The sequence below is a fragment of the Sorex araneus genome, chromosome X, assembly GCF_027595985.1.
Source record: "Sorex araneus isolate mSorAra2 chromosome X, mSorAra2.pri, whole genome shotgun sequence".
NCBI classification, from domain to species: Eukaryota; Metazoa; Chordata; class Mammalia; order Eulipotyphla; family Soricidae; genus Sorex; species Sorex araneus.
The window spans coordinates 19817085-19839532 of NC_073313.1; the positions used below are offsets into that span (position 1 = coordinate 19817085).

General features: G+C 44.5%; 1 protein-coding gene across 3 annotated transcripts in view; it reads right to left on the reverse strand.

The window, feature by feature from the left end:
* The window catches only part of SH3KBP1 (SH3 domain containing kinase binding protein 1), a 383994-nt gene that overhangs the window by 313050 nt on the left and 48496 nt on the right, over window positions 1-22448 (reverse strand). For 2 of the 3 annotated variants that reach the window (XM_055122570.1, XM_055122569.1), the window contains exon 2: window positions 17248-17405. In XM_055122570.1, the coding sequence (XP_054978545.1) occupies window positions 17248-17405 (158 nt within the window). The remainder of the gene's footprint in view (window positions 1-17247; window positions 17406-22448) is intronic. The other variant, XM_055122571.1, reaches the window with a different exon arrangement.

Genomic DNA, 22448 nt, shown 5'->3' on the forward strand with positions numbered 1-22448 from the left:
TTTGTTTTTTGTTTATTCCATTATCATTTCCCCATTTCCTTTTTCTTACCTTTCTGTGAGCTAGTTGCATTTTTTTAGAACTCCATTTTGATTTCTCTTTAGCCTTCTGTGTGTGTCTTCTATTTTTTAAGTCATTTTAGTGGCTTCAAATTATTTTCAGAGGGGCCACACCTGCCAGTACTCTGGAGCCACCTGAGTCATAACCAAAATGTTTAGGGAGCCATGAAGTTTCAGGGGTTGAATTCAGGTTGACTTCAAATGCCAAACATATGCTCTATTATGATCAATATCCCCAGAATTTTAAAGTTCCTTAGTTATTAAAATATACATATATGGGCCAGAGTGATAGCACAGTAGGTAGGGCGTTTGCCTTGCACGTGGCTGACCTGGGTTTGATCCCCAGCATCCCATATGGTCCCCCAAGCACCGCCAGGAGTAATTCCTGAGCACAGAGCCAGGAGTAACCCCTGAGCATCGCCAGGTGTGATCCAAAAAGCAAATATAGCAAATATGTATATATATATACACACACACATATATAACGTATCACAGACTACTAACATCAATGTTTTCATTTCAAGTGCAGCGTGGAAAATTTACCTCAATTTTTTAGTACTTACCAACTTTTAAAATTAATTTTTCATATTATCTATAAAATATTAGTTGCTGCAACATATGACATTGTGAAGTTTGCTTCAACCACAAAGTATTACTTCAAAATTTTATGAGGAAAAAGAGCCTGTTACATATAACCCAATTTTTTTCATCAACTATTTTTCCCTTTCTGACCTTCAAAGGCCCCTTCTGTTATCACTTCCTTTTCTGTGTAAAGAACTTTCTCTAGTTATTATCTGTAAGGGTAGATCTACTGACAAATTCTCTTAGTTTTCTGTCATTTGGTAATGTTTGTATTTTGTCTTCATTCCTGAAGGATATTTTCACCAGATGTAGAAGTTTGTAGTTCATCACTGTTTTCTTTTCAAACTTGGAAACATTGCATACTTCTGGATTCCATGGTCTCAGATTAAAAAAAATTCACTGCTATTTGACTCATTCTTTCTCTACAGGTAATTAATTTGCTTACTGTATCTCTTTTTCTTTAGTATTTAAAAATTTGATTGTAATGTGTCTTGGTACAGATTTTGGTTTATAATTGTAGAGATTTTCTCAACTTATTATACTGAAGGTTTAATGCCTTATGTCAAATTTGGGTAACTGAAGCCATTACATTTTTTTTTTATTTTATTGAATCACCGTGAGATAGTTACAGGCTTTCATGTTTGGGTTACAATCACACAATGATCAAACAGTCATTCCTCCACCAGTGCACATTCCCCACCACCAATATCCCCGGTATACTCCCCCTTTCCCACCCTTTCCCTGCCTCCATGGCAGACAATATTTGAAGCCATTATTTTTTAAATAATTTTTGTTCCCATACTCATCTCTTTCTGGGACTTTCATGACACTAACATTAGACTCTATGTTACTGCTTATGGGTCTCTGAAGCTCTGTTCATTCCTCCTTCAAACAGTTTTTTAGTCTGTTGTTCAAATTGGATAAAGCTTTTTAAATCTGCCTTCTAGTTCACTGAATCTATCCTCTGCCATAATTAATCTATAATTAAGCTCACCCTATTTTACTTATTTTGTTTTTTGAGCCATTCCTGGCAGTTCTCAGAGCTTACTTCTTTCTCTGTGCCCAGGGATCACTCATGTTAATGCTGGCTGGATCATACATGATATCAGGGATCAAATCCAGGCCAGCAGCCTGTACTATCTTTATACTATATTTTCGGACCACTCAATGTATTTTAATTTGGAAATTTTATTGTTCAGTCCCATAATTTCTATTTTCTAAAATCTTCCATATATTTATTGAGTTTTGCTACCTTTATCTTTGTTTTGGGAAAGTTTGTAATTGCTCATTAAAACATTTATATAATGGCTGCTCTAAAATCTTTGCTCAATAACTATAACATCTGAATCTTATTTATGTTGATATCTGTAGATTGCCATTTAGTTAAGTTGTGGTTTTTCTGGTTCTTGGTATGTCATGTAATATTTTTATTCTGTCCTGGACACCTGGGCTATAATAGCACATTGGATACTATTTAAATTTCAACAAGCAATAGGTTAAGCATGCAAGTCCTGGGTCAGTTTTGTGGGCTGTGAGTCCAACGACAGTTTAGTTTCCAGATTCCTTGCAAGGATATTCCTCTCTTTTTGTTTGTGTTACCTAGAGGTCACTCTGAAAACGTGGGTGGTATCCACAAAGTAATTTATATTCTCAAATTTTAGGGCATGTTAATTCTAGTCCAACTCATGAGTAGATCAGTCAGGAGTTTATCCAAGACTTTCTACACTGGTTTAATGATTTTCTTTCTCCAGCTTCCTCCTCTCCAGGTATTTTCCTCACTCTCTTATTGGAAGGACGATGAAGCCACTTACAACTGCTGAGCTTGAAGCCAGAAGGACAAATACAGAGTCCATGTTTGGTGTCCACTGACAACATGCCAATGAATCATGAAAGAGCTGCCAGTGGTTGCAAAATGATACCAAGTGGGGTACAGATTTCCAGATTCCCCACTCAGGCGGCCCCAACAACCTGCCAGAGGGAAGGAAAGCACCACCCCCAGGTCATTTGCTACCTCCTACTTAATAGCTTAAATACCCACCTATTATCTCACAGTTCTACAGTTCAGGTTTAGCTGGGTTCTCTGCTCAGTGCGTCACAAGGTATCAAGATGTCAACTGGGCTGGCCTCTTATCTAGAGGGTCTGAAGAATAATTCACATCCAAGCTGACTAAGATTTGTTGCAGAAGCTAATTTCTTGCAGCTGTTAGATCTCAGGTCTCTGGACTCCAGCCAAGGTCTGCTCTCTGCTGCAATAAGTTTCTCATATTCCTGCTCATGTGACCCAGCCAGCATCAAAGCAGCAAGTCTTCCACAAGCTTTAATCTCTCTTCCTCTTCTGTCGCTAAGTAGAAAAAATCCTCTGCTTTTAACAGTGATGTGCTTTTAACATTGGGCCCACCTGAATACTTTCACACTGTCCCTTTGTCGGGGGGTGGGGGCACATTCAGCAGTGTTCTGGGCTTACTCCTAGCTCTGAGCTCAGGGATCATGCTTGGCGGTGCTCAGGGAACCATGTGGGGTGCTGGGGATTGAACCCAGTCAGCTGTGTGCATGGCAAGTGCCTTACCTGCTATACTATCTCTCCGCCCTCGCCCCTTTTTAAGTCCACAGGGCCTGAAAATACACAACTATTAGAATTTTAGCTCATCACATCCTAAGACCTCGTGATTTGAGAGGTAAATCTTGAGGACCATTCCTAGAAATTCTGCCCATCTCGTTGCCACCTGGTAGAAGGCAGAACAGAGTTCAATTTTAGTTCAGTGGTTCTGCAATTAGAATATACTCACCTTAATCGACTCAAATTGAGCATTTTAATATATGGCTATGCTGTATGCACTTTCATGGAAATATTTTGCCACACGATTCAGCATGATTATTTATACACATATTTATGAATCTTTAGAAATAACATTTTCAAAAATGTAGAAACACAGGTCACAGACTACCAATCCATGTGCTTGAGAAGAGGTATTAAATTAAAAACTGATGGTAGAGTGGGGATATAGCTCAAGTGGTAGAGCATGTGTCTTGCATATATGAAGTCCTGGGTTCAATACCCAACACTAAGAGTCCCTAAGAACTGCCAGGTGTCACCCCCTGAGAAAGCACCCAAAACGAACAAGCAAAACCCCACAATGCCACTCTCAGTGCTACTGAATAAAAGGAATGCCCAAGTCTTCTCCGGCATCGGCATGAACTGAACTTTGAAAGGATTCTAGGGGGCTGGAGCGAGAGCACAGAGGGTAGAGCATCTGCCTTGCACACGGCCGACCTGGGTTCGATTCCCAGCATCCTATGTGGTCCCCTGAGCACCGCCAGGAGTAATTCCTGAGTCCAGAGCCAGAAGTAACCCCTGTGCATCACCAGGTGTGACCCAAAAGGAAAAAAAAAAGTATCCTAAGGCTCTATCTATTTCAACTCCTGCCACCTTCCTCCTCCCAGTTTGTGCCAATGCCATGTGCCCGCAGGAGGCTGCAGAGCCACTGGCTAAGAGGCCACTGGGGGAGCCCCAGACTTCGCAAGTTTCAATATTCAGCAACAACATTTCACAGCAATGTCCTGGCTGGTTTTGATTTTGATCTGCTGGAAAGCTCAGGGATTAAAACACATGATTTCCAAGTCCTTTTCAAAGCCAAGATTTGATAATCCTGTCATGAAGAAACTCAGACCCCATTATGCATAGTCACCAAGATCAGTTCAGTCAGCCACAAGCATGCGTCACGAGACCCTGCCCCCATATGCCGTGAGCTCTCTTGTATCCCACAGAACCCCCTTAGAGTAACGCTTCTCAGCACAGCATCAACCAGGTTGGTTCTTGTTACATGGGGATTCCATTTCCCAAAAGAAAACTCTATGGTTGAAGGATAGAGACTCATTTCAGTGGCAGTAGGTTAATTCCAAGAACCCTATAAGTGGAGCATAAAACTAGAGTCACACTGGAGATTATTTGCCCCTGACAGAAATGATCATCAATTCTTCCAGAAATGGACACTACAAGCAAACAAGTTTCCTCACAAATTGGTAAAATAAGTATTTTGTTTTCCTTTGGACTGGAGCCATAGCACAGCGGGTAGCCCTACCTTTGCCTTGCTTGTGGCCAACCCAGGTTCGATTCCTCTGTTCCTCTCGGAAAGCCCAGCAAGCTACTGAGAGTATCCCGCCCGCACAGCAGAGCCTGGCAAGCTACCCATGGCGTATTCGATATGCCAAAAACAGTAAAAAGTCTCACAATGGAGACGTTACTGGTGCCTGCTCAAGCAAATCTATGAACAATGGGACGATAGTGATATAGTGCTACAGTGCACTATTCCTTTGACTAGCCTTAGTTTCAGAATCTGTAGGAAAGGGGCTGGAGTAATAATACAACAGATAGGACGCTTGTATTGCACTGGGTTGTCCAGTGTTTGGCCCCTGGCATTTCATATGGTCTCCAGATCACCTGAAGGAGTGATTCCTGAGCACAGAATCAGGAGTAACCCCTGAGCATCTCCAGGTGTGGCCCAAAATACAAACAAACAACAAAGCAGAATCTGTAGGGTAAATAGCAGAGGGAGGCCCATGAATTCAAGCAAAAGATGTTTTGACTAAAATTAACCAATTTCTGAAGAAAATCCTTAAAATTTCAGAAAATAAGTTTAGAGCCATGATTTTAGCACAGAGTAGCAATCTGGAAAATTCTACTTTAGGCCAACTGTTAAAGCAAATTGGTGATTCCTTTTTAATCTAGGGGCCAGTCCAGACACACTTGGAGGTCACCAGGGCTACATCTGCAATTGCTCGGAGGCCATGCAGTGCTGGGGACCACACTCAGGGCCTTGTACATGCCAGACAAGTGCCCTAACACTTGAGATACTTCCCATACCCCTGCGGTTCTTTCTTCTAAGAACAGCAAAGTGGGGATGGGGAGGGGCTGGAGAGGGTTAAATAGACTGAACACACCTTGCATGCAGGAGGCCCAAGTACCACCCGGTCCCCTGAGCACCACCAGAAGTGACTCCCCAAATACCAAGTCAGGAGTAGTCGCTGAATACCACCAAATGTGCACCCCTCGCCCTGCCGAAGGAAAAAAGAGAAAGGAAAAGAAAAGCAGTTCTGTGCTTTCCCTTGAGTGGTGCCAAGTATGCAAAATCCTGGTGGGTTGGGTCAGAAGGCCAAGGAGAGCAGACTGCAATGGTTAGGGGCTTAATCCCTCCAGGACAGAACAGCGCCTAGATGACGCTGCCTTCCTGACCTCAGATTCTAGCACGCATCTACCTGGGGGCCCAAGGTCTCTCTGGCCCTGACTTGCTTGTGTGACCCTGGGTAAGTCTTTGAAGCTTCAGATTCCTCAGTTATCTGTTCTGGACATGGAGCCTGCTAAAGACAGCATCTATGGGTCACAGCGATGGTACAGAGGGTAGAGCGTTTGCCTTGCACTCTGCTGTCCCTGGTATCCCATATGGTTCCCTGAGCACTTTCAGGAGTACTGCTGTGTGTGGCCCCAAAACCAGAAAGAATGATGATTTTAAAAATAAATTCTAAAAAGTAAAAACAGCACCTAGCTGTAACGAGGCATGTGGTTTTAATGAGATGAAGCAAGTGAAGGGCTTAGCCTCTTCCTGCCTGATATACTGTAAGTGCTCAATAAATGTTAGTTACTGATGCAGACAGACATAGTAGATCATGTACTCGGTGCCACACAGTCAGAAAATCTGGAATACAACGTGGCCATTCTTAGCTCAGAAATCTAGTCTCCCAGAGGCAGAGCCAAAAGAGAGCTGGGGGTTCCTGGAGCAGCTTCTTACAGAGGTGCCTGAGGAAGGGTACCCGAAACTTCTCCGGTCGCATTCTGATCGGGGGCATCTGCACAGCACACCGGGCAGAACACTGTGGAACACACACTTGCCAGAGAACAGAATGATGCGAGGCAGGTGCCAGGCGCTCCAACCGTTGTCAGTGGAGGAAGTGGCATTTGTCACAATACAGCATTCCAGACTGTGTCTCGTGTGTGCTGAGAGCTTCTGGTTCTCCCGCAGAGAACACACCCAATACTCAGCCCCTGGAGGAGTCAATCAGCGCCCTCCAACACGCACAAATAATCCTGCGAGGAAGAAGAGGCTTTGCATGCAACAAATGAAAAAAGCCCTGCTACTCTTAAATTATAGCTTTTGTTTGTTTGTTTGTTTTGGGAGCATCCCTGGCAGTGTTCAGGGGTTACTCCTGGCTCTGCACTCAGGAATTAACACTGGTGGAACTCGAGGGACCTTATGGGATTCTAGGAATCGAACTTGGGTTGACCATGTGCAAGGCAAATGTCCTACTCGCTGTGCTATTGCTCCAACCTCTTAAACTCTGTCTTAAAAAGAATCTTCCACATTTCATAAAAATATGGCCCTTGGGTTAAAAAAAAGGTTTTCAACTGAAATTTGTAGTCTGTGAGGTTTCTTAAGTGATAGAGCACATGGTTAGTATATTCCATTTGTGAGTAGCAAAATACCTAAAAAACAAAATGTAAAGGGTGGGAAGATGTAAAGAGCTGAGTACCTGCTTTGTATGCTGCAGCCCTGGTAAGCAGCCACCCCAACACTGCATGGCTCCCCAGACATTGCCAAGCCCAACTAAGGTTGCCCCACCACCAAAAAACCATAAAATACAGGGGAAAGGCAAGTAATAACAGGAACGCTTTATTTTAAGCTTACTGGTTCTTTTTTGTTACCATCCTATTAAATGCATTTAATATCTTATTGGCATATTTCCATTCTAAACTTTATAATTTTATCAGGTCTAATAAGGGGGCTGGAGAGAGAGTATTGATGGAAAGTGCTTGCCCTGCAATAAACTGACCTGGGATCGATCCCTGGCACCTGGTCACAGAGCACTACCAGAAGTGACACTTGAGCACCACCGGGTATGACCCCAAATCAAAGGTAAAGAAATACCACTTATTTCTCTGTTGAAATTTCATGCATTTTCATTCATTAGCAGATTTTCTACTCCATCATTGATGATGTGTACTTACAATAAGTGTTTGATATTATTTTGCTCAATTCAGCATTTGTCTCAATAGGGTCTAAACTGATTTTCTTTCATTTTCCTTTCTATTTTTTTTTGGGGGGTGGGTTTCTGAGCCACATCTGGTGGTGCTCAGGGCTTACTCTTGGCTCTGTGTTCAGGGGACCATACGGGGCACCCAGGGTCAAATCCAGGTCAGTCACATTCAAAGCAAGTCACATTCAAGTACCCACTGTACTCTCTCCAGTTCCAAAATTGATTTTCTTCTCTTAGAAAATAATTAATTTGGGGAATCAGAGTGACAGTCAATATGAGGGCATACTCTTATTCTGGGCAAGGCCCTGGTTCAATCTCCCTGGCACCAACCCTGCCCTGGAGAACTGAAATGTGGCTCCTATAAATTAAAATCAAAGTTTAAAAATCAAAATTTAAAAAGAACTAAAAATTATATCCAAACTTCATTTTAGGATCTCCAAATCCATAAAAGCCAGTGGCAAATATTTATATGGTTTTGTTGAGGCAAGTTTGTGATTCTTTTACCCACCAAGAATAAGAAATTACGGGGTAGTACAGGAGTTAAGGCATTTGCCTTGCATGCAGCTGACCCTAGTTCATTTCCCAGCACTACGTATAGTCCCCCACTGCCAGGGGTACTCCTAGCACAGAGGCAGGAATAACCTGTGAGCATCACTGGATATGAATCCAACCCTACTTCCCACCCCACTCTACCCCACCACCACCCTCACCTCCAACAAAAAAGAACAGCACTGCACTCATTTGTGGGATATAAGAAAACACAGTATGAGACTAACACCCACGGACAGTAGAAACAAGGGCCAGGGGACTTGGTCCACAGTTGGAAGCCTGCCACAATGGTGGGGGAGAGGGTAGTTGGAATAGAGAAGGGACCATTATAACAGTGATGGTTGGAAAGGTTCACTCTGGATGGGAGATGAGTGCTGAAAGTGGATAAAGGACCAAACATGATGGCCTCTTAGTATCTGTACTGCAAACCATAATGCCCAAAAGGAGAGAGACACAGACAGAGACAGAGACAGAGATAGAGAAGTAAAGTGCTTGCCAGAGAGACATAGAAATAGGCTGGAGGCGGGGTGGAGGTATCAGGAGGGATGGGGGCTGAAGAACAGCAAAGTGGGAGGTTCTCACCAAGTGATGCCAAATATGCAAAACCCTGACCTTTCACCTCACTGACTAACAAACAACCACTTTAAACAAATATTTTGAGAAGGCTCTGGAGATGCCAAGAAGGAGATGTCAACTGCCTAACAAACGAAAGCCTCAGCACTGGGAAAACATAAGCAGAAAAGTGTTACACTCAGCCGGAGACCCCAAAGCTGAAGAAAGAGACCTCAGCCCTCACAGCTGGAGCCACGGCGCTAGTGTGCACTGCACTCAGCACAAGCAGCAACAACACGTTAAACAGCAACATATAGTCTTTGAATCCCTACCACAGCTTCCTGCTTTTGACCGTCTCTTTCTGAACAGCAAACTATATATATATATATATTTTTTTTTTGCTTTTTGGGTCACACCCGGCAATGCACAGGGGTTACTCCTGGCTCTGCACTCAGGAATGACTCCTGGCGGTGCTCAGGGGACATACGGGATGCTGGGAATCGAACTCAGGTCAGCCGCATGCAAGGCAAACGCCCTACCCGCTGTGCTATTGCTCCAGCCCCTGCACAGCAAACTATTAAGGGTCTTCCCTCCCTCTGAAAAGGCGGGCAGACGTGCACACAGGCGGGCCTACGCTATCCTTCTGAGCCTTTCTCTTTCCTTTCTTTTGTTTTCTATTGTTTCTGAGGCAGGGCCATGGGCAGCCACATGGCATCCCACCAACTCAGGGCCTGGCATAGGCCGGGCATGCACCGGGCATCCCAATAGCCCCAAGGCTTTTTTGGTCTTTTAGTGAAGTCGTTTGACTGTCTATTCACGACCACATAGACGTTTCAACAGAACCCATTAAAGGGATGGGAGAGACCCTGTGCTGCACTCAAGTACATGCTTCTGTGGCTCTGTGGCCTAGGTTACTAAAGGAAGAACCCCCATAATTAAGTCCAATGTGGCAAAATGACAACCTACAAAAGGACGCATGTCTGCCTTTTCTAGGTGGCTGACTTTCCGTTACTGTGGTAGTTACGGGTCTCAGAAGGGTGGGCATAATTTTTGTCAGTAAGTGACTTTAAGGATTTCATCCACGTGTCTCCCATCATTTTACTGCTTATTATGGTCTACTAGGATCTCTTTGGGAAAAACTATTCAAAGCTTGAATATTAGGGAGACAAAAAGACACTTTTTTGACCTTTAGTTGCCATTGTGATGTATTTTCTTAAGAGCCTTCCAGGAGGGTGGTCCAACTTTTTTGAGAAGATGTAAAAATTTAACTAACACTTGAGTGGTGGTGGGGAAGGGCAGTTAAGATAGAGAAGGGACCACTATGACAATGATAGTTGGAAATGATCACTCTGGACAAGAACTGTGTGCTCAAAGTAGGTAAAGGGTCAAACGTGATAACTATTCAGTACCTGAACTAGTCAGTATTGCAAACCATATTGCCCCAAAGGAGAGAGGAGAGGCAGAGAGAGAGAGAGAGAAGTGCCTTCCATATAGGCAGGGGGGGCAGGAGAGAAACTGGGGACACTGGTGGTGAGAAATGTACACTGATGAAGGAATGGGTCTTGGAACATTATATGACTGAAACCTAATCATAAACAACTTTGTAACTGTACATTTCACAGTTATTCAATTAAAAAAATTAGTAACTAACATGAACAGGGTACTTCCAACCCAATAAAGGTTACATAGAAACAAAGTAAGGTGTGTCACGCTTTTCTTCTTTTCTCATAGAGATGATCACTCCAAGGGCTGAGATTTTATCATGATATAAGATATGAACCAGGTTTCTGGTTTGCTTGTTGTCTGTGTTCTGTTTCCATGGGCTGTTTGTGTGTGTATGTGTGTGTATATATGTGTGCGGGCGTGTGCATGCATCTCATGCCAGGGATCAAACCCAGAGCCTCACACATGCAAGACAAGTATCCAAATAGATTTTTCTGTTGTTGTTTGCTTGCTTCATTTTGTTTTGGGCCTCATCTGGTGGTTCTGGGGTGACTCCAAGAACACAATGCTCACAAGTCACTCCCCATGGTACTCTGAGGATCATACAGTCCCAGGGATCAAACATGGAGCTCCTTCATCCCAAGCATGTCCCAGCGCTTTGAGCCATGTCTCCCATTTTATTCTAACTTAGCCATCACACTTGAACATTCCTCTCTCTACTGACCTTTCAAATCCATTTCTCATCTTCTCACTGAATCCGTGTTGTTATCCTGCTTGTTCCATCAGGAAAAGAGGCCGATAAAACCCAATGCAAGCTCTCTATTTGTGTGAGCTTAACAGTTTAAGAATTTTGTCTTTGGTAGTTCGTGCGCCAAGCCATCAAAGGGTTCGTGGGAGAGTAAGCTGTACTGCAAGACTCCTTAGCCATCACACTCACAGGCCACCTCCACACAGACAGACAGACAAGCAGACAGACAGACAGACAGACAGAGGCTCCTGTGCTTGATACACAAGTGTGGTGCAATATACCTTACCCTCCCTGCCCCAGAGAGGACACAGGTTTTGGAGAGAGAGGCTCCTCAGCTGTGCTCAGCTGTGCCTCACTTCCTGGGAAATTCAACCAGGCACAGCAGGCTCCACACAGTGTTAGGGAGCGACACAGGCCGCAACAGGTGGTGCTTGGGAGTAAAGGCCACAGCTTTAAGCCAAGAGAATCATACATGTGAAAATGAGTGAGAAAGGCAATCCCACTACCACATGAATGGACAAAGAGAGACTCCTGTTTGTGCCTATTAGAAGATTTATACGACAATGTCTTTATTCATAAAATCCCAAAGCGGAAAGAACCCAAACATCCACCAACAGGAGAACGAATAAATAAATTATGGCTTATTCATAGGTAAAATAGTATACAACAAGAATAACATTGCTCTAACATTATTTTATTGTGCAAAAGATACCACCTAAAAAAAAGCACATATTGCCTTTTATATTAAATTTAATATAAAATTGCTTTTATATTGAATATAATGATTCTATCAGAGCACATATTATGATTCTATTTACATGGAATTAAAGTACAGGCAAAATTTTTTTTTGCTTTTTGGATCACACCCAGCAATGCTCAGGGGTCACTCCTGGCTTTGCACTCAGTAATTACCCCTGGCCATGCTCAGCGGACCATATGGGATGCTGGGAATCAAACCCGGGTCGGCTGCGTGCAAGGCAAATGCCCTCCCCGCTGTGCTTATCGCTCCAGCCCAAGTACAGACAAAATTAATCTGTCATGATAGATTATCTATGTGAAGAAAAATGACTATGGAAAGGCATAATGGGACTTTCTGGAGGGGTACAAGTAGGGCAAAGGTACAGAGGCCAAAAACATCAAGTTATACAGTCAATTATTTCAGCATCTGACTCTATGTATATGTACCTGAAAATGCATGTTTTTTTAAAAGACAGAAGAAAAGGTATATTCCCAAGGAAGTAGGTCAAAAGACCAAAGAAAGGGAAGGAGCATTGGCAAGGATTCCTCTCCAATTTACACAATAAACGCATCAAAGAACAAGCCAAACCAAAGGCAAACAGGAACCAACCCAGAAGGAAGGCCACCAATGCCAGTCACCACTCCGGCCCTGGCTGTATCGCCCACTTGGATAATACTAATGCATCTGTCCAAGAGCTGGCAAAGCCCAGCATCTTCTTAACAACAAAGAGACCACACGGTGGCTGATACTTTCCCTTGAGAAAATGAGACAATAAAGTCAGGGGTGGGCAGTGAACCCTAACACTTGAGGGGACCGTGTGCAAATGGCACACCAATTAAGGACCCAAAACTGAATCAAACATATGCTTCAGGTACGCTCTCTGACAGTAGTAACATCGGCATCAAGCACTCAAATAAACAATGGGATTCCACAAGATTACCAACTCAATCCGGGGACGAATTATTCTTAAGCTAAATATAACTAAATAGTACACCCACATTCGAAATTGCAAACTTCTGCCAATAGGATGATTATGACTTCAAGATGTATTTTCAGCTTCGAGAACTCTCTACAGCAGTCTTCATTATTGTTAAACTCCACTGCATCCACCTACCAGACATTCAATAATAAACCTAAAACATTCCCAGTGGGTGAAGGCTTGAAAAAGAGACGCCGTCATCTGAAAGAATAGAGCTTTCTTTTTCTGCCCAACGTGACAGCTTCCAGTGGAAGAGCCACAGCCGTCCCTGCCACCTCCTTCCTGGCCCAGAGGGAAGGAGAACGCAGCTTCTCCTCACTGCAGGGGCTGCTGGGCCAGACAGGCTCCTTCCCTTCACAGAGACCTGGGAGTGCGGCACGCTGCGAGGTGACCTGCTACCGGCCGAGTGATGTCATGCACTGTCTCATCTGTAAGCTTTCGGTCTGAGTGCACCACTTGGAGGTGCCTCCAACGTGATGCTCCAGAGCTCCAGGACTCTCACTGGCAAGTCTCAGCCAACCCGGCCCGTGAGTCAACACAAAGGCACAGAGACGTGATGCTGCTGGCGCCCCGCAGCGCCGGGCCACACTGGGAGCACACAGGGCAGCCCTGGTGATGCCCAGGGAAGCAGGGAAGCACATGGACTTGAATCCAGGTGGGGCACACGCTACGCACCGTCCTAACCGCTCAGCTATCTCCCTGACCTGGTAATTAATTTTTTTTTATTTTATTTATTTTTAATTAGAGAATCACCGTGAGGGTACAGTTACAGATTTATACACTTTTGTGCTTATACTTCCCTCATACAAAGTTTGGGAACCCATCCCTTCACCAGTGCCCATTCTCCACCACCCGTAAACCCAGTGTCCCTCCCACCCTCCCCAATCCCATCTCCCCCCCACCCCACTTGGACCACAAACCATAAGGTACATTGAAGACAAGGTCGGCGAAACCCTCCACGATATTGAAGATAAAGGTATCTTCAAAGGTGACACGAAACTAAGCAATCTAGTAAAAACAGAGATCAACAAATGGGACTACATTAAACTAAAAAGCTTCTGCACCGCAAGAGATACAGTGACCAGAATCCAAAGACTATCCACAGAATGGGAAAGGATATTTACACAATACCCATCAGATAAGGGGTTGATATCAATGGTATATAAAGCACTGGTTGAGCTCTACAAGAAGAAAACATCCAACCCCATCAAAAAATGGGGCGAAGAAATGAACAGAAACTTTACCAAGGAAGAAATACGAATGGCCAAAAGACACATGAAAAAGTGCTCTGCATCACTAATCATCAGAGAGATGCAGATCAAAACAACCATGAGATACCACCTCACACCACAGAGACTAGCACACATCCAAAAGAACAAAAGCAACCGCTGTTGGAGAGGATGTGGGGAGAAAGGGACCCTTCTTCACTGCTGGTGGGAATGCCGACTGGTTCAGCCCTTCTGGAAAACAATTTGGACGACTCTCAAAAAATTAGATATTGAATTCCCATTTGACCCAGCAATACCACTGCTGGGAATATATCCCAGAGAGGCAAAAAAGTACAATCGAAACAACATCTGCACATGTATGTTCATCGCAGCACTGTTTACAATAGCCAGAATCTGGAAAAAACCCGAATGCCCCAGAACGGATGACTGGTTGAGGAAACTTTGGTACATCTATACAATGGAATACTATGCAGCTGTTAGAAAAAACCTGGTAATTAATTTTTAATTAAAAAGTGCCTACGGAGAGGGACAGGTATAGAGTGACTGCATTCATGGTGTATAAAAAATAGATAGTAGAAGACTAGTATCCAAGGCCAGGGAGAATAAGGGCCAGCAGGGCTGGTCAATGGTTGCAATCTACCACAAATGTGGTGGGGGGGAGGGGAGGGGAGGGTAGGTAAGATAGAGAAGGGGCCAGTATGACAATAATAGTTGGAAATGATCACGCTGGACAAGAACTGAGTGTTCAAAGAAGATAAAGGGATATTCTTGATAACCTTTCAGTATCTGTATTGCAAACCACAATGCCCAAAAGGGGGGAGGGGAGAGAGAGAGAGAGAGAAGTGCCTGCCATTGAGTCAGGCTGGGGTTGGGGTAGAGGGTGATGGGAGGGAACCTGGGGACACTGGAGGGGTGGGTGCTGGAACACTGTATGACTGAAACTAATCACGAACAGCTTTTTAAGTATCTATCTCACAGACATTCAATAAGAAATAGCACAGTAGCACTGTAGCACTGTCGTCCTGTTGTTCACCAATTTGCTCAAGCGGGCACCAGTAACGTCTCCATTGTGAGACTTGTTGTTACTGTTTTTGGCATATCGAATACGCCACGGGGAGCTTGCCAGGCACTGCCATGTGGGTGGGATACTCTCGGTAGCTTGCCGGGCTCTCCGAGAGGAACAGAGGAATCGAAACTGGGTCGGTTGCATGCAAGGCAAAGGCCCTATCCGCTGTGCTATAGCTCCAGCCCAATAAAAAATAAATAAATAAATAATGAAAATATATAATAACAATAAAAAGTGTCTGTGAGCCTCCCTAGCCTGCGAGGGGGACATGGATTGAGATGGGCGGAGCTCAGGCGTGAGCGCTAAGTCTCGCTCTCTCTCCCCAGCCCCCTGTGCACCGGCTACTTTAATCCTCAGGCTCGTCAATGAGGCAGCGGCTTTTTCAAAGGAAACAGGAGGCACTCAAATTCAGAGGCTAAAAGGAGGTTTCAGCAAGTGTGACGAGTGGGCTAGGCAGGAGTCAGGGCTGAAAGGAGGACGGACTGCAGAGGAAGAAGGGCCAGCGGCATCCTGGGTCATCCCCACCCCCGGCCTGGAGCCCACAGGCGAACCCCAGGTGCCTTGCTCCCAGCTCCCACACTCGGTTGCCTTCCAACGGCAGTGACCCCCACTGACCCTGCCCAAGGACAAGCAGGTGGAGAAGGGCTAGCAGAGGCGCCCTTCAGCACCCTTCGCACCCAGCAGCGCCTCCGTTCCCCAGGAAAATGGATACAGGGAGGTTCTCAGCCTGCCTGGGCTTTTCCCTGCCCCCATGTTCCCCGCCCATCACTTGGGGACCAGCCTGACAGCCCTGCACCAAGTCTAGCACAGACCGTCAGAAGTCTGGGGACTGGTAGTTTGGGGAGAGGGCAACGCGCCACAGAGCACAATGAAAGGTTTCAACGTAGGGCCTCCCCTCCATCCTGGAGCCACACGCAGTACCTTCTCCTCCCTGGGGCCTCTGCCCCCTTATCTAACGGGCTTCCTCCACTGTTTGGACTTCTACCCTCGCTCCAAGCTTTGCCCAGCTTATCTGGGAAAACTCTCCATCCCCGCCTGGGATTTGGCTGTACGTCAAGGATGAGTCTGGTCCGCAAACAGGGGGCTGTGTTCGGAAGAGAAAAGAGAACTCCCCTCTCACACACGCAGCAGAGCCCACTGTTGAGATGTGATCTCACTGCAATCCAGCTGGAATGCTTTCCTGAGCGCACAACGGAGAGAACTGCTAGGTCCAACCGTAATCCGAGGAGGGGAAACTCTAGATTCTCGCATGTGTTTTCAGAAAAAAAGTGATATTTAGCCTGGTATCAACAAAACTTTCCCCTTGCACATCAAAAAGACAGAACTGTTGGGAGGATCCCCCAGGCCAAATTATACGGGATTTCTATTTCTCTGGAAGCCTGGAGCACTGTCTTTCCTCACGATCCCTTTCAGAAAAATCACTTAATACCTGTATTGCAAACCATAATAACAGGAGGAGAGAGAATAAGAGGGAACGTGCCTGCCACAGAGGCTGGGGTGGGAAGGGGTGGGGGTGGCGGGAGGGATACTGGGAACATTGGTGGTGGAGAATGGGCACTAGTGGAGGGATGGGTATTCGATCATTGTATGACTAAAACTGTAGCACTGTTGTCCCATTGTTCATCGATTTGCTCGAGAGTGCACCAGTAACATCTCCATTGTGAGACTTGTTGTTACTATTTTTGGCATATCGAATACGCATTGCTGGTTGTGACCCAAAAAGCAAAAAAACCAAAAAAAAAAACAAAACCACTGAGCTTCAGTGCAGAAGAGCTAGTACAGAGGTTAAGGTACTATCCCCAGCAGCTCCATTTGGTTCCTTGAACCTCACCAGGACTAACCCGAGCACAGAGTGAGGAACAGTTCCTGAGCACAAGACGGTGTGACCCCAGAAACAAACCCCCCAAGTTGAGTTTCACTTTCACTTTGAATGAAATTAAAAAGGGTAAAACTTCTTTTAAGGCATGAGAGCAAAGACATACTCATAAACTATTTGAACCAGTTGCCTGGTTCAAATACTTTTGTCTACTTTTGCAGCACTTTCTACGTGATATATAGTTTGGAAGGAGAACAACTGGGGTCTTCAAAAGTGACTTCCAAACACGTTAGTTGCCCCAGATATCTCTGCCAAAGTTTCACATGTTCTTCTGGGAATGCCGAAGAGGCCAAGCTGCCCACCATCCCCCTTGATGCCCAAGAAATTCCTCCTCAGGTGCCCCCGTGCTTTGATCAGTAAAACCCACCACAGACAGGAAAAGGCTTTGGCCTTGTACTCACTCTTACAAAGTTGTCAGGGAACAAACCTCTCCTGCCGTTGATCTGCCCCTCCCACCAGCCTCCATCTTCCTTCCTGATGTTGGTGATGATCTCACCCACGCAGATGGTCAGCTCATCGTCGTGCTGGGCCTGGTAGTCAAATTCCACTATGGCCTCCACTGCAAGCAACAGAGACCAAAAAAAAAAAAAAGAGCATTTGAGATCAGCTGTTGGCAAAGTCGGTGGCCCAGCACCCCTTGAAGCTCAGTAATCACATGAAATGGACTTCCCCTCCAGTAATACTTAACACAGCCGGGCCTCACACAGCAGGAGGCGACCGCTCAGAAACCATGAAGTGCTGGTCAGTGGTCAGGCATATACCACGTGACCCATGGGTCTCAGGACCAGCAAGGGACTTTGGAGGGAAAATCCCACGATGATAGGACGAACGATACCCCTTGTCCCTCTCTGCCACCGTTTCCCCAAGCACAGAGATGGCACTGAACAGACGCAAAGTTGACTATCCAGTGGCCTTCCCTCTGCCAAGACTACACGGCGGTGCTTACCCATCTGGGCCTTAGTTGTGCAAACTGTGGGAGATAATAAGAGTGCCCTATAAAAATAATTCCCCTCTCTCAGCAACAAGTCCTGTAAAGAGCTGATACAAAGGGCTCCGCTGGCCAAGCCAATGTCTTCGATTGCCTCTGTCTGCAGGCCCTCTCAACAGATGGCTTCTTCAGCGGTACAACCATCCGAAACCATGGCGACCCTTTCGCATTTGGTCAGAGTTGGAAGCAGATGGGTCTTCTTGCTGACAAAGTCCCAGCACAGATTAGCAGGGCTCAACAACCCAGAAACTGGCGCTTTTCTCCCTGGATGGATTAGCAACTCACTTAAACCCTGACGCAAGGGGGCAGTGTGTCAGAAATGAGTTTCTCTGCCACCTGAGTCAATTTCCTGTCCTCTTCATCCTTGATTTGTAGCTCCACAGGAATGAGTGAAAGTATGAATACGTGAAAGCATGGTACACACTCAAGACTCAAGGGATAAATTAGCAACCTTGAAATCATGGTAAAATGGGGGCCAGGTGATGACTCAAAGGGGGAGATTACATGGTATCCCCAGGTTTGATCCCCAGAACCATGTGTTCACCAAACCTCACTGGGAGTGACCCCAAGTCAGAAATAGCCCCTGCACAACATGGAGTCTGACTCAAGCACTCCCCCTGAACAATTAAAAATGGGAGATTGTGGTCAAACAATTGAAGAGGAAAAGTTCAGTAGGCTATATAAGGAACATGCAAACACAATGAAATAAAAAATGATCATATGTGTAATAGAAGAGGTAAAATTTCTATCTAGAAGCTATAGAACATGGCTCAGCTGTAGAGCATCTGCTGTACATGTGTGACACCCTGGTTCCATCCCCAACACCACAAAAATGCACAGGAGAAAATCTTAGTGATATTGAGTGTGGCAAAGATTTCTTTATAGAAGACAAAACTGTACACGATGTTTTATTTGTGTGTGAGGAGGGCCACATCTAGTATGCCAAAGATATACTAGTGTATTAATGAAAATTTATTAATTTAAGGCTAAGATGACTTACTCCTGGCTCAGTGTTCAGAGATCACACCTGGTAGACTTGGGGGACCATATAGGACACAAGGGATAGAAGTCGGGTTGGACGCATGCAAGACAAGTGCCCTCTCCACTGTACTAAGACCTGGGCCCCTACACGTGATTCTTTGAATTCAATATATTGTGGTCCTTTTACTGAGGGGAAAATGTTGATCACTGAGTGGGGTCTGGGGTGTTGGAGGGTCTTCACTTCCATCACAGATCAATTCCCCAAGTGCTTCCAGTTATTCACCATCCAGACTGGTGTGTTCTTCTGTCACTTGCACACACTGTAAGCCACACCAGGCAGCTCATAAGCAACTCAAAGTGGAATTTCCTTGTCTGGATCATTTATTTTACTCCACACATTAGCTGGCTGCTTGTGCTCTCATAAATTTGCTCAGGGTGAAGCTGAGTTGTGAACCACTCTCATCACTTATCAACACTTAGCAACATAAAGGGGAGCATAATAGCATAAACAAGGGGACCATTTGCAGATTTCTCCTGGTTCCATAGAAAGCACAAGGGCAAAAACACTCTAATACTATGTATCATGTGTTGCTCCCAATGGCTAACGTGAACCATCCTAACAATCAGAAGCAGGTCTGTGGGGCTGCAGTGACATACAGTAGGTAGAGAGCTTGCCTTGCATGTGGAGGAAAAGGTTCGATCCCTGGCATCCCATATGGTCCCCTGAGCACTTCCAGGAGTGATAGATGAGTGCAGAGCCTGAAGTAACTCCTGAGCATCTCCAGGTGTGACTCAAAAACAAAATTAAAGGAACCAGGGGAAATAGAAAGGAGCTTTCTTGCAGTTGGACAAGAAAAAGATATCAAGGGCATACAGATAGGAAAGGAAGAGGTCAAGTTATCACTATTTGCAGACGCTATGATACTATACTTAGAAAACCCTAAAGGCTCTACAGAAAAGCTCCTAGAAACAATAGGTTTATATAGTAAAGTGGCAGGCTAAAAATTCAACACCCAAAAGTCCATGGCTCTCTTAAATACAAATAAAAAAAGAAAAGAAAGAGATATTTAAAAAAAACCAATCCTGTTCACAATAGTACCTCAGAAAATCAAGTACCTCAGAATCAGCTTAACCAAAGAGGTTAAGAACCTATACAAGGAAAATTACAAAACACTACCTCAAAAAATAAAAGAGGACACTAGGAAATAGAGACACATCCCCTGCTCATGGATAGAGAGAATTTACATTATCAGACTGGCAATACCACCCAAAGCACTATACAAATTTAATGTGGGCCCTATCAGGATACCCATGACATTTTTCAAAGAAATAGACAAAACACTCCTGAAATTCATGTGGAACAATGAACCCCCACGAATAGCTAATGCAATCCTTGGGAAAAAGAAGATGGGTGGCATCACCTTCCCCAAATTCAAACTCTATTACAAAGCAGTAGTAATTAAAAAAGCATGATATTGGGCTAGAAACAGACCTGCAGACAAATGGAACAAAGTTGAATACCCTGTCACAGACCCCCCAAATATATGGCCACTTATTCTTTGACAAAGGAGCAAGAAATGTGAAGTGGAACAAGGAAAGCCTCTTCAACAAGTGGTGCTAGGAAAACTGGATAGCTACCTGCAAAGAAATGAACACTGACCTCTGTCTAATGCCAGGCAAAAAAGTCAGATCAAAGTGGATTAAAGACCTCAATATCAGACATGAATCTATAAGGTACATAGAGGAAAATGTAGGCAGAACTCTCCATGACATTGAAGCAAAAAGCATCTTTTAGGATGAAACAGCCCTGACCATGCAAGTGGAAGCAAACATAAACAAATGGAACTACATCAAACTAAGAAGCTTCTGCACTTCAAAAGAAACAGTGACCAAAATACCAAAAGAGCCCACAGAATGGGAAAGAATATTTACCCAATACCCATCTGATAAGGGCTTAATATCCAGGGTATACAAGACACTAGTAGAATTGTACAAGAAAAAACCTCCAACCCCATCAAAAAATGGGGAGAAGAAATGAACAAAAGTTTCCTCAAAAAAGAAATACAAATGGCCAAAAGGCACATGAAAAAATGCTCCAAATCGCTAGTCATGAGGGAGATGCCAGTAAAAACAACAATGATATACCATCTCACAGCACAGAGACTGGCATACATTCAAAAAAACAAAAGCAACCAGTGCTGGCATGGAGGTGGGTAAAAAGGGAAGCTCTTTCATTGTTGGTGGGAATGTCGACTGGTCCAGCCTTTCTGGAAAACAATATGGTCAGTCCTTCAAAAACTAGAAATCGAGCTTCCTTATGACCCTGCAATACCACAGAAGTGGTATTCTGGGAATATATCCCGAGGATGCTAAAAAGCACAGTAGAAGTGACATCTGCACCTATATGTTCATTGCAGTACTGTTCACAATAGCCAAAATCTGGAAACAACCCAAGTGCCGTAGAACAGATGACTGGTTAAAGAAACTTTGGTACATCTACACAGTGGAATACTATGCAGCTGTTAAGGAGAGATGAAATCATGAAATTTGCTTATAAATGGATAGACATGGAGAGTATCATGCTAAGTGAAATGAGTCAGAAAAAGAGGGACAGACATAGAAGGACTGCACTCATTCGTGGAATATAGAATAACATCACATGAGGCTGACATCCAAGGACAGTAGATACAAGGGCCAGGAGGATAGCCCTGTAGCTGGAAGACTGGTTCATAAGCGGAGGGGAGAAGGCAATTGAAATAGAGAATGGATCACTAATAAAATGACTGCTGGAGGAATCAATCGGGATGGGAGATGTGTGCCGAAAGTAGATAATGGACCAAACATGATGACCTCTCAGTGTCTGTGTTGCAAGCCATAATGCCCAAAAGTAGAGAGAGAGTATGGGGAATATTGTCTGCCATGGAGGCAGGGGGAGGGTGGGAAATGGGGGTGTATACTGGGGATATTGGTGGTGGGGAATGTGCACTGGTGGAGGGATGAGTGTTTGATCATTGTGTGATTGTAACCCAAACACGAAAGCTTGTAACTATCTCACAGTGATTCAATAAAAGAAAGAAAGAAAGAAAGAAAGAAAGAAAGAAAGAAAGAAAGAAAGAAAGAAAGAAAGAAAGAAAGAAAGAAAGAAAGGAAGGAAGAAAGAAAGGAAGGAAGGAAGAGAAATAAAAAAGAAAGGAAGAAAGATAGAAAGAAGGAAAGAGTTTTCTTCACACGACCTAGACATGGATCTATTGAAGCTTTCCTTCGGAACAGCATAGCCAGCGCTGTTCACATGTCAGACTCTTCTCCTGCATTATCTCATTTAATCCTCACCATAGTATGATGCCCATCTTCCCAATTAAAGAACCTGAAGCTCCACAAAGGAAGTTGCCTCTGGGTCAGGAGACAGCCACCGGAAGATAGTGGTGTCCCTCACAGGAGTGACAGCCCCAGCTCTGCAGGATGTACTGCTGTTCTGTGAGACCTCCCAGTAAAGCCTCATTGTGGTTATTACCCCTTTATAAGTAAAATCCCCGTTGCTAACTAGAGAAGAAGTCTGAAAAGAGAATTGTGTAAAGAAAGTAGGGGTTGAAGATACACTTAGTTTGTCGTCAAGTGAACAAGAACAAAATGGTG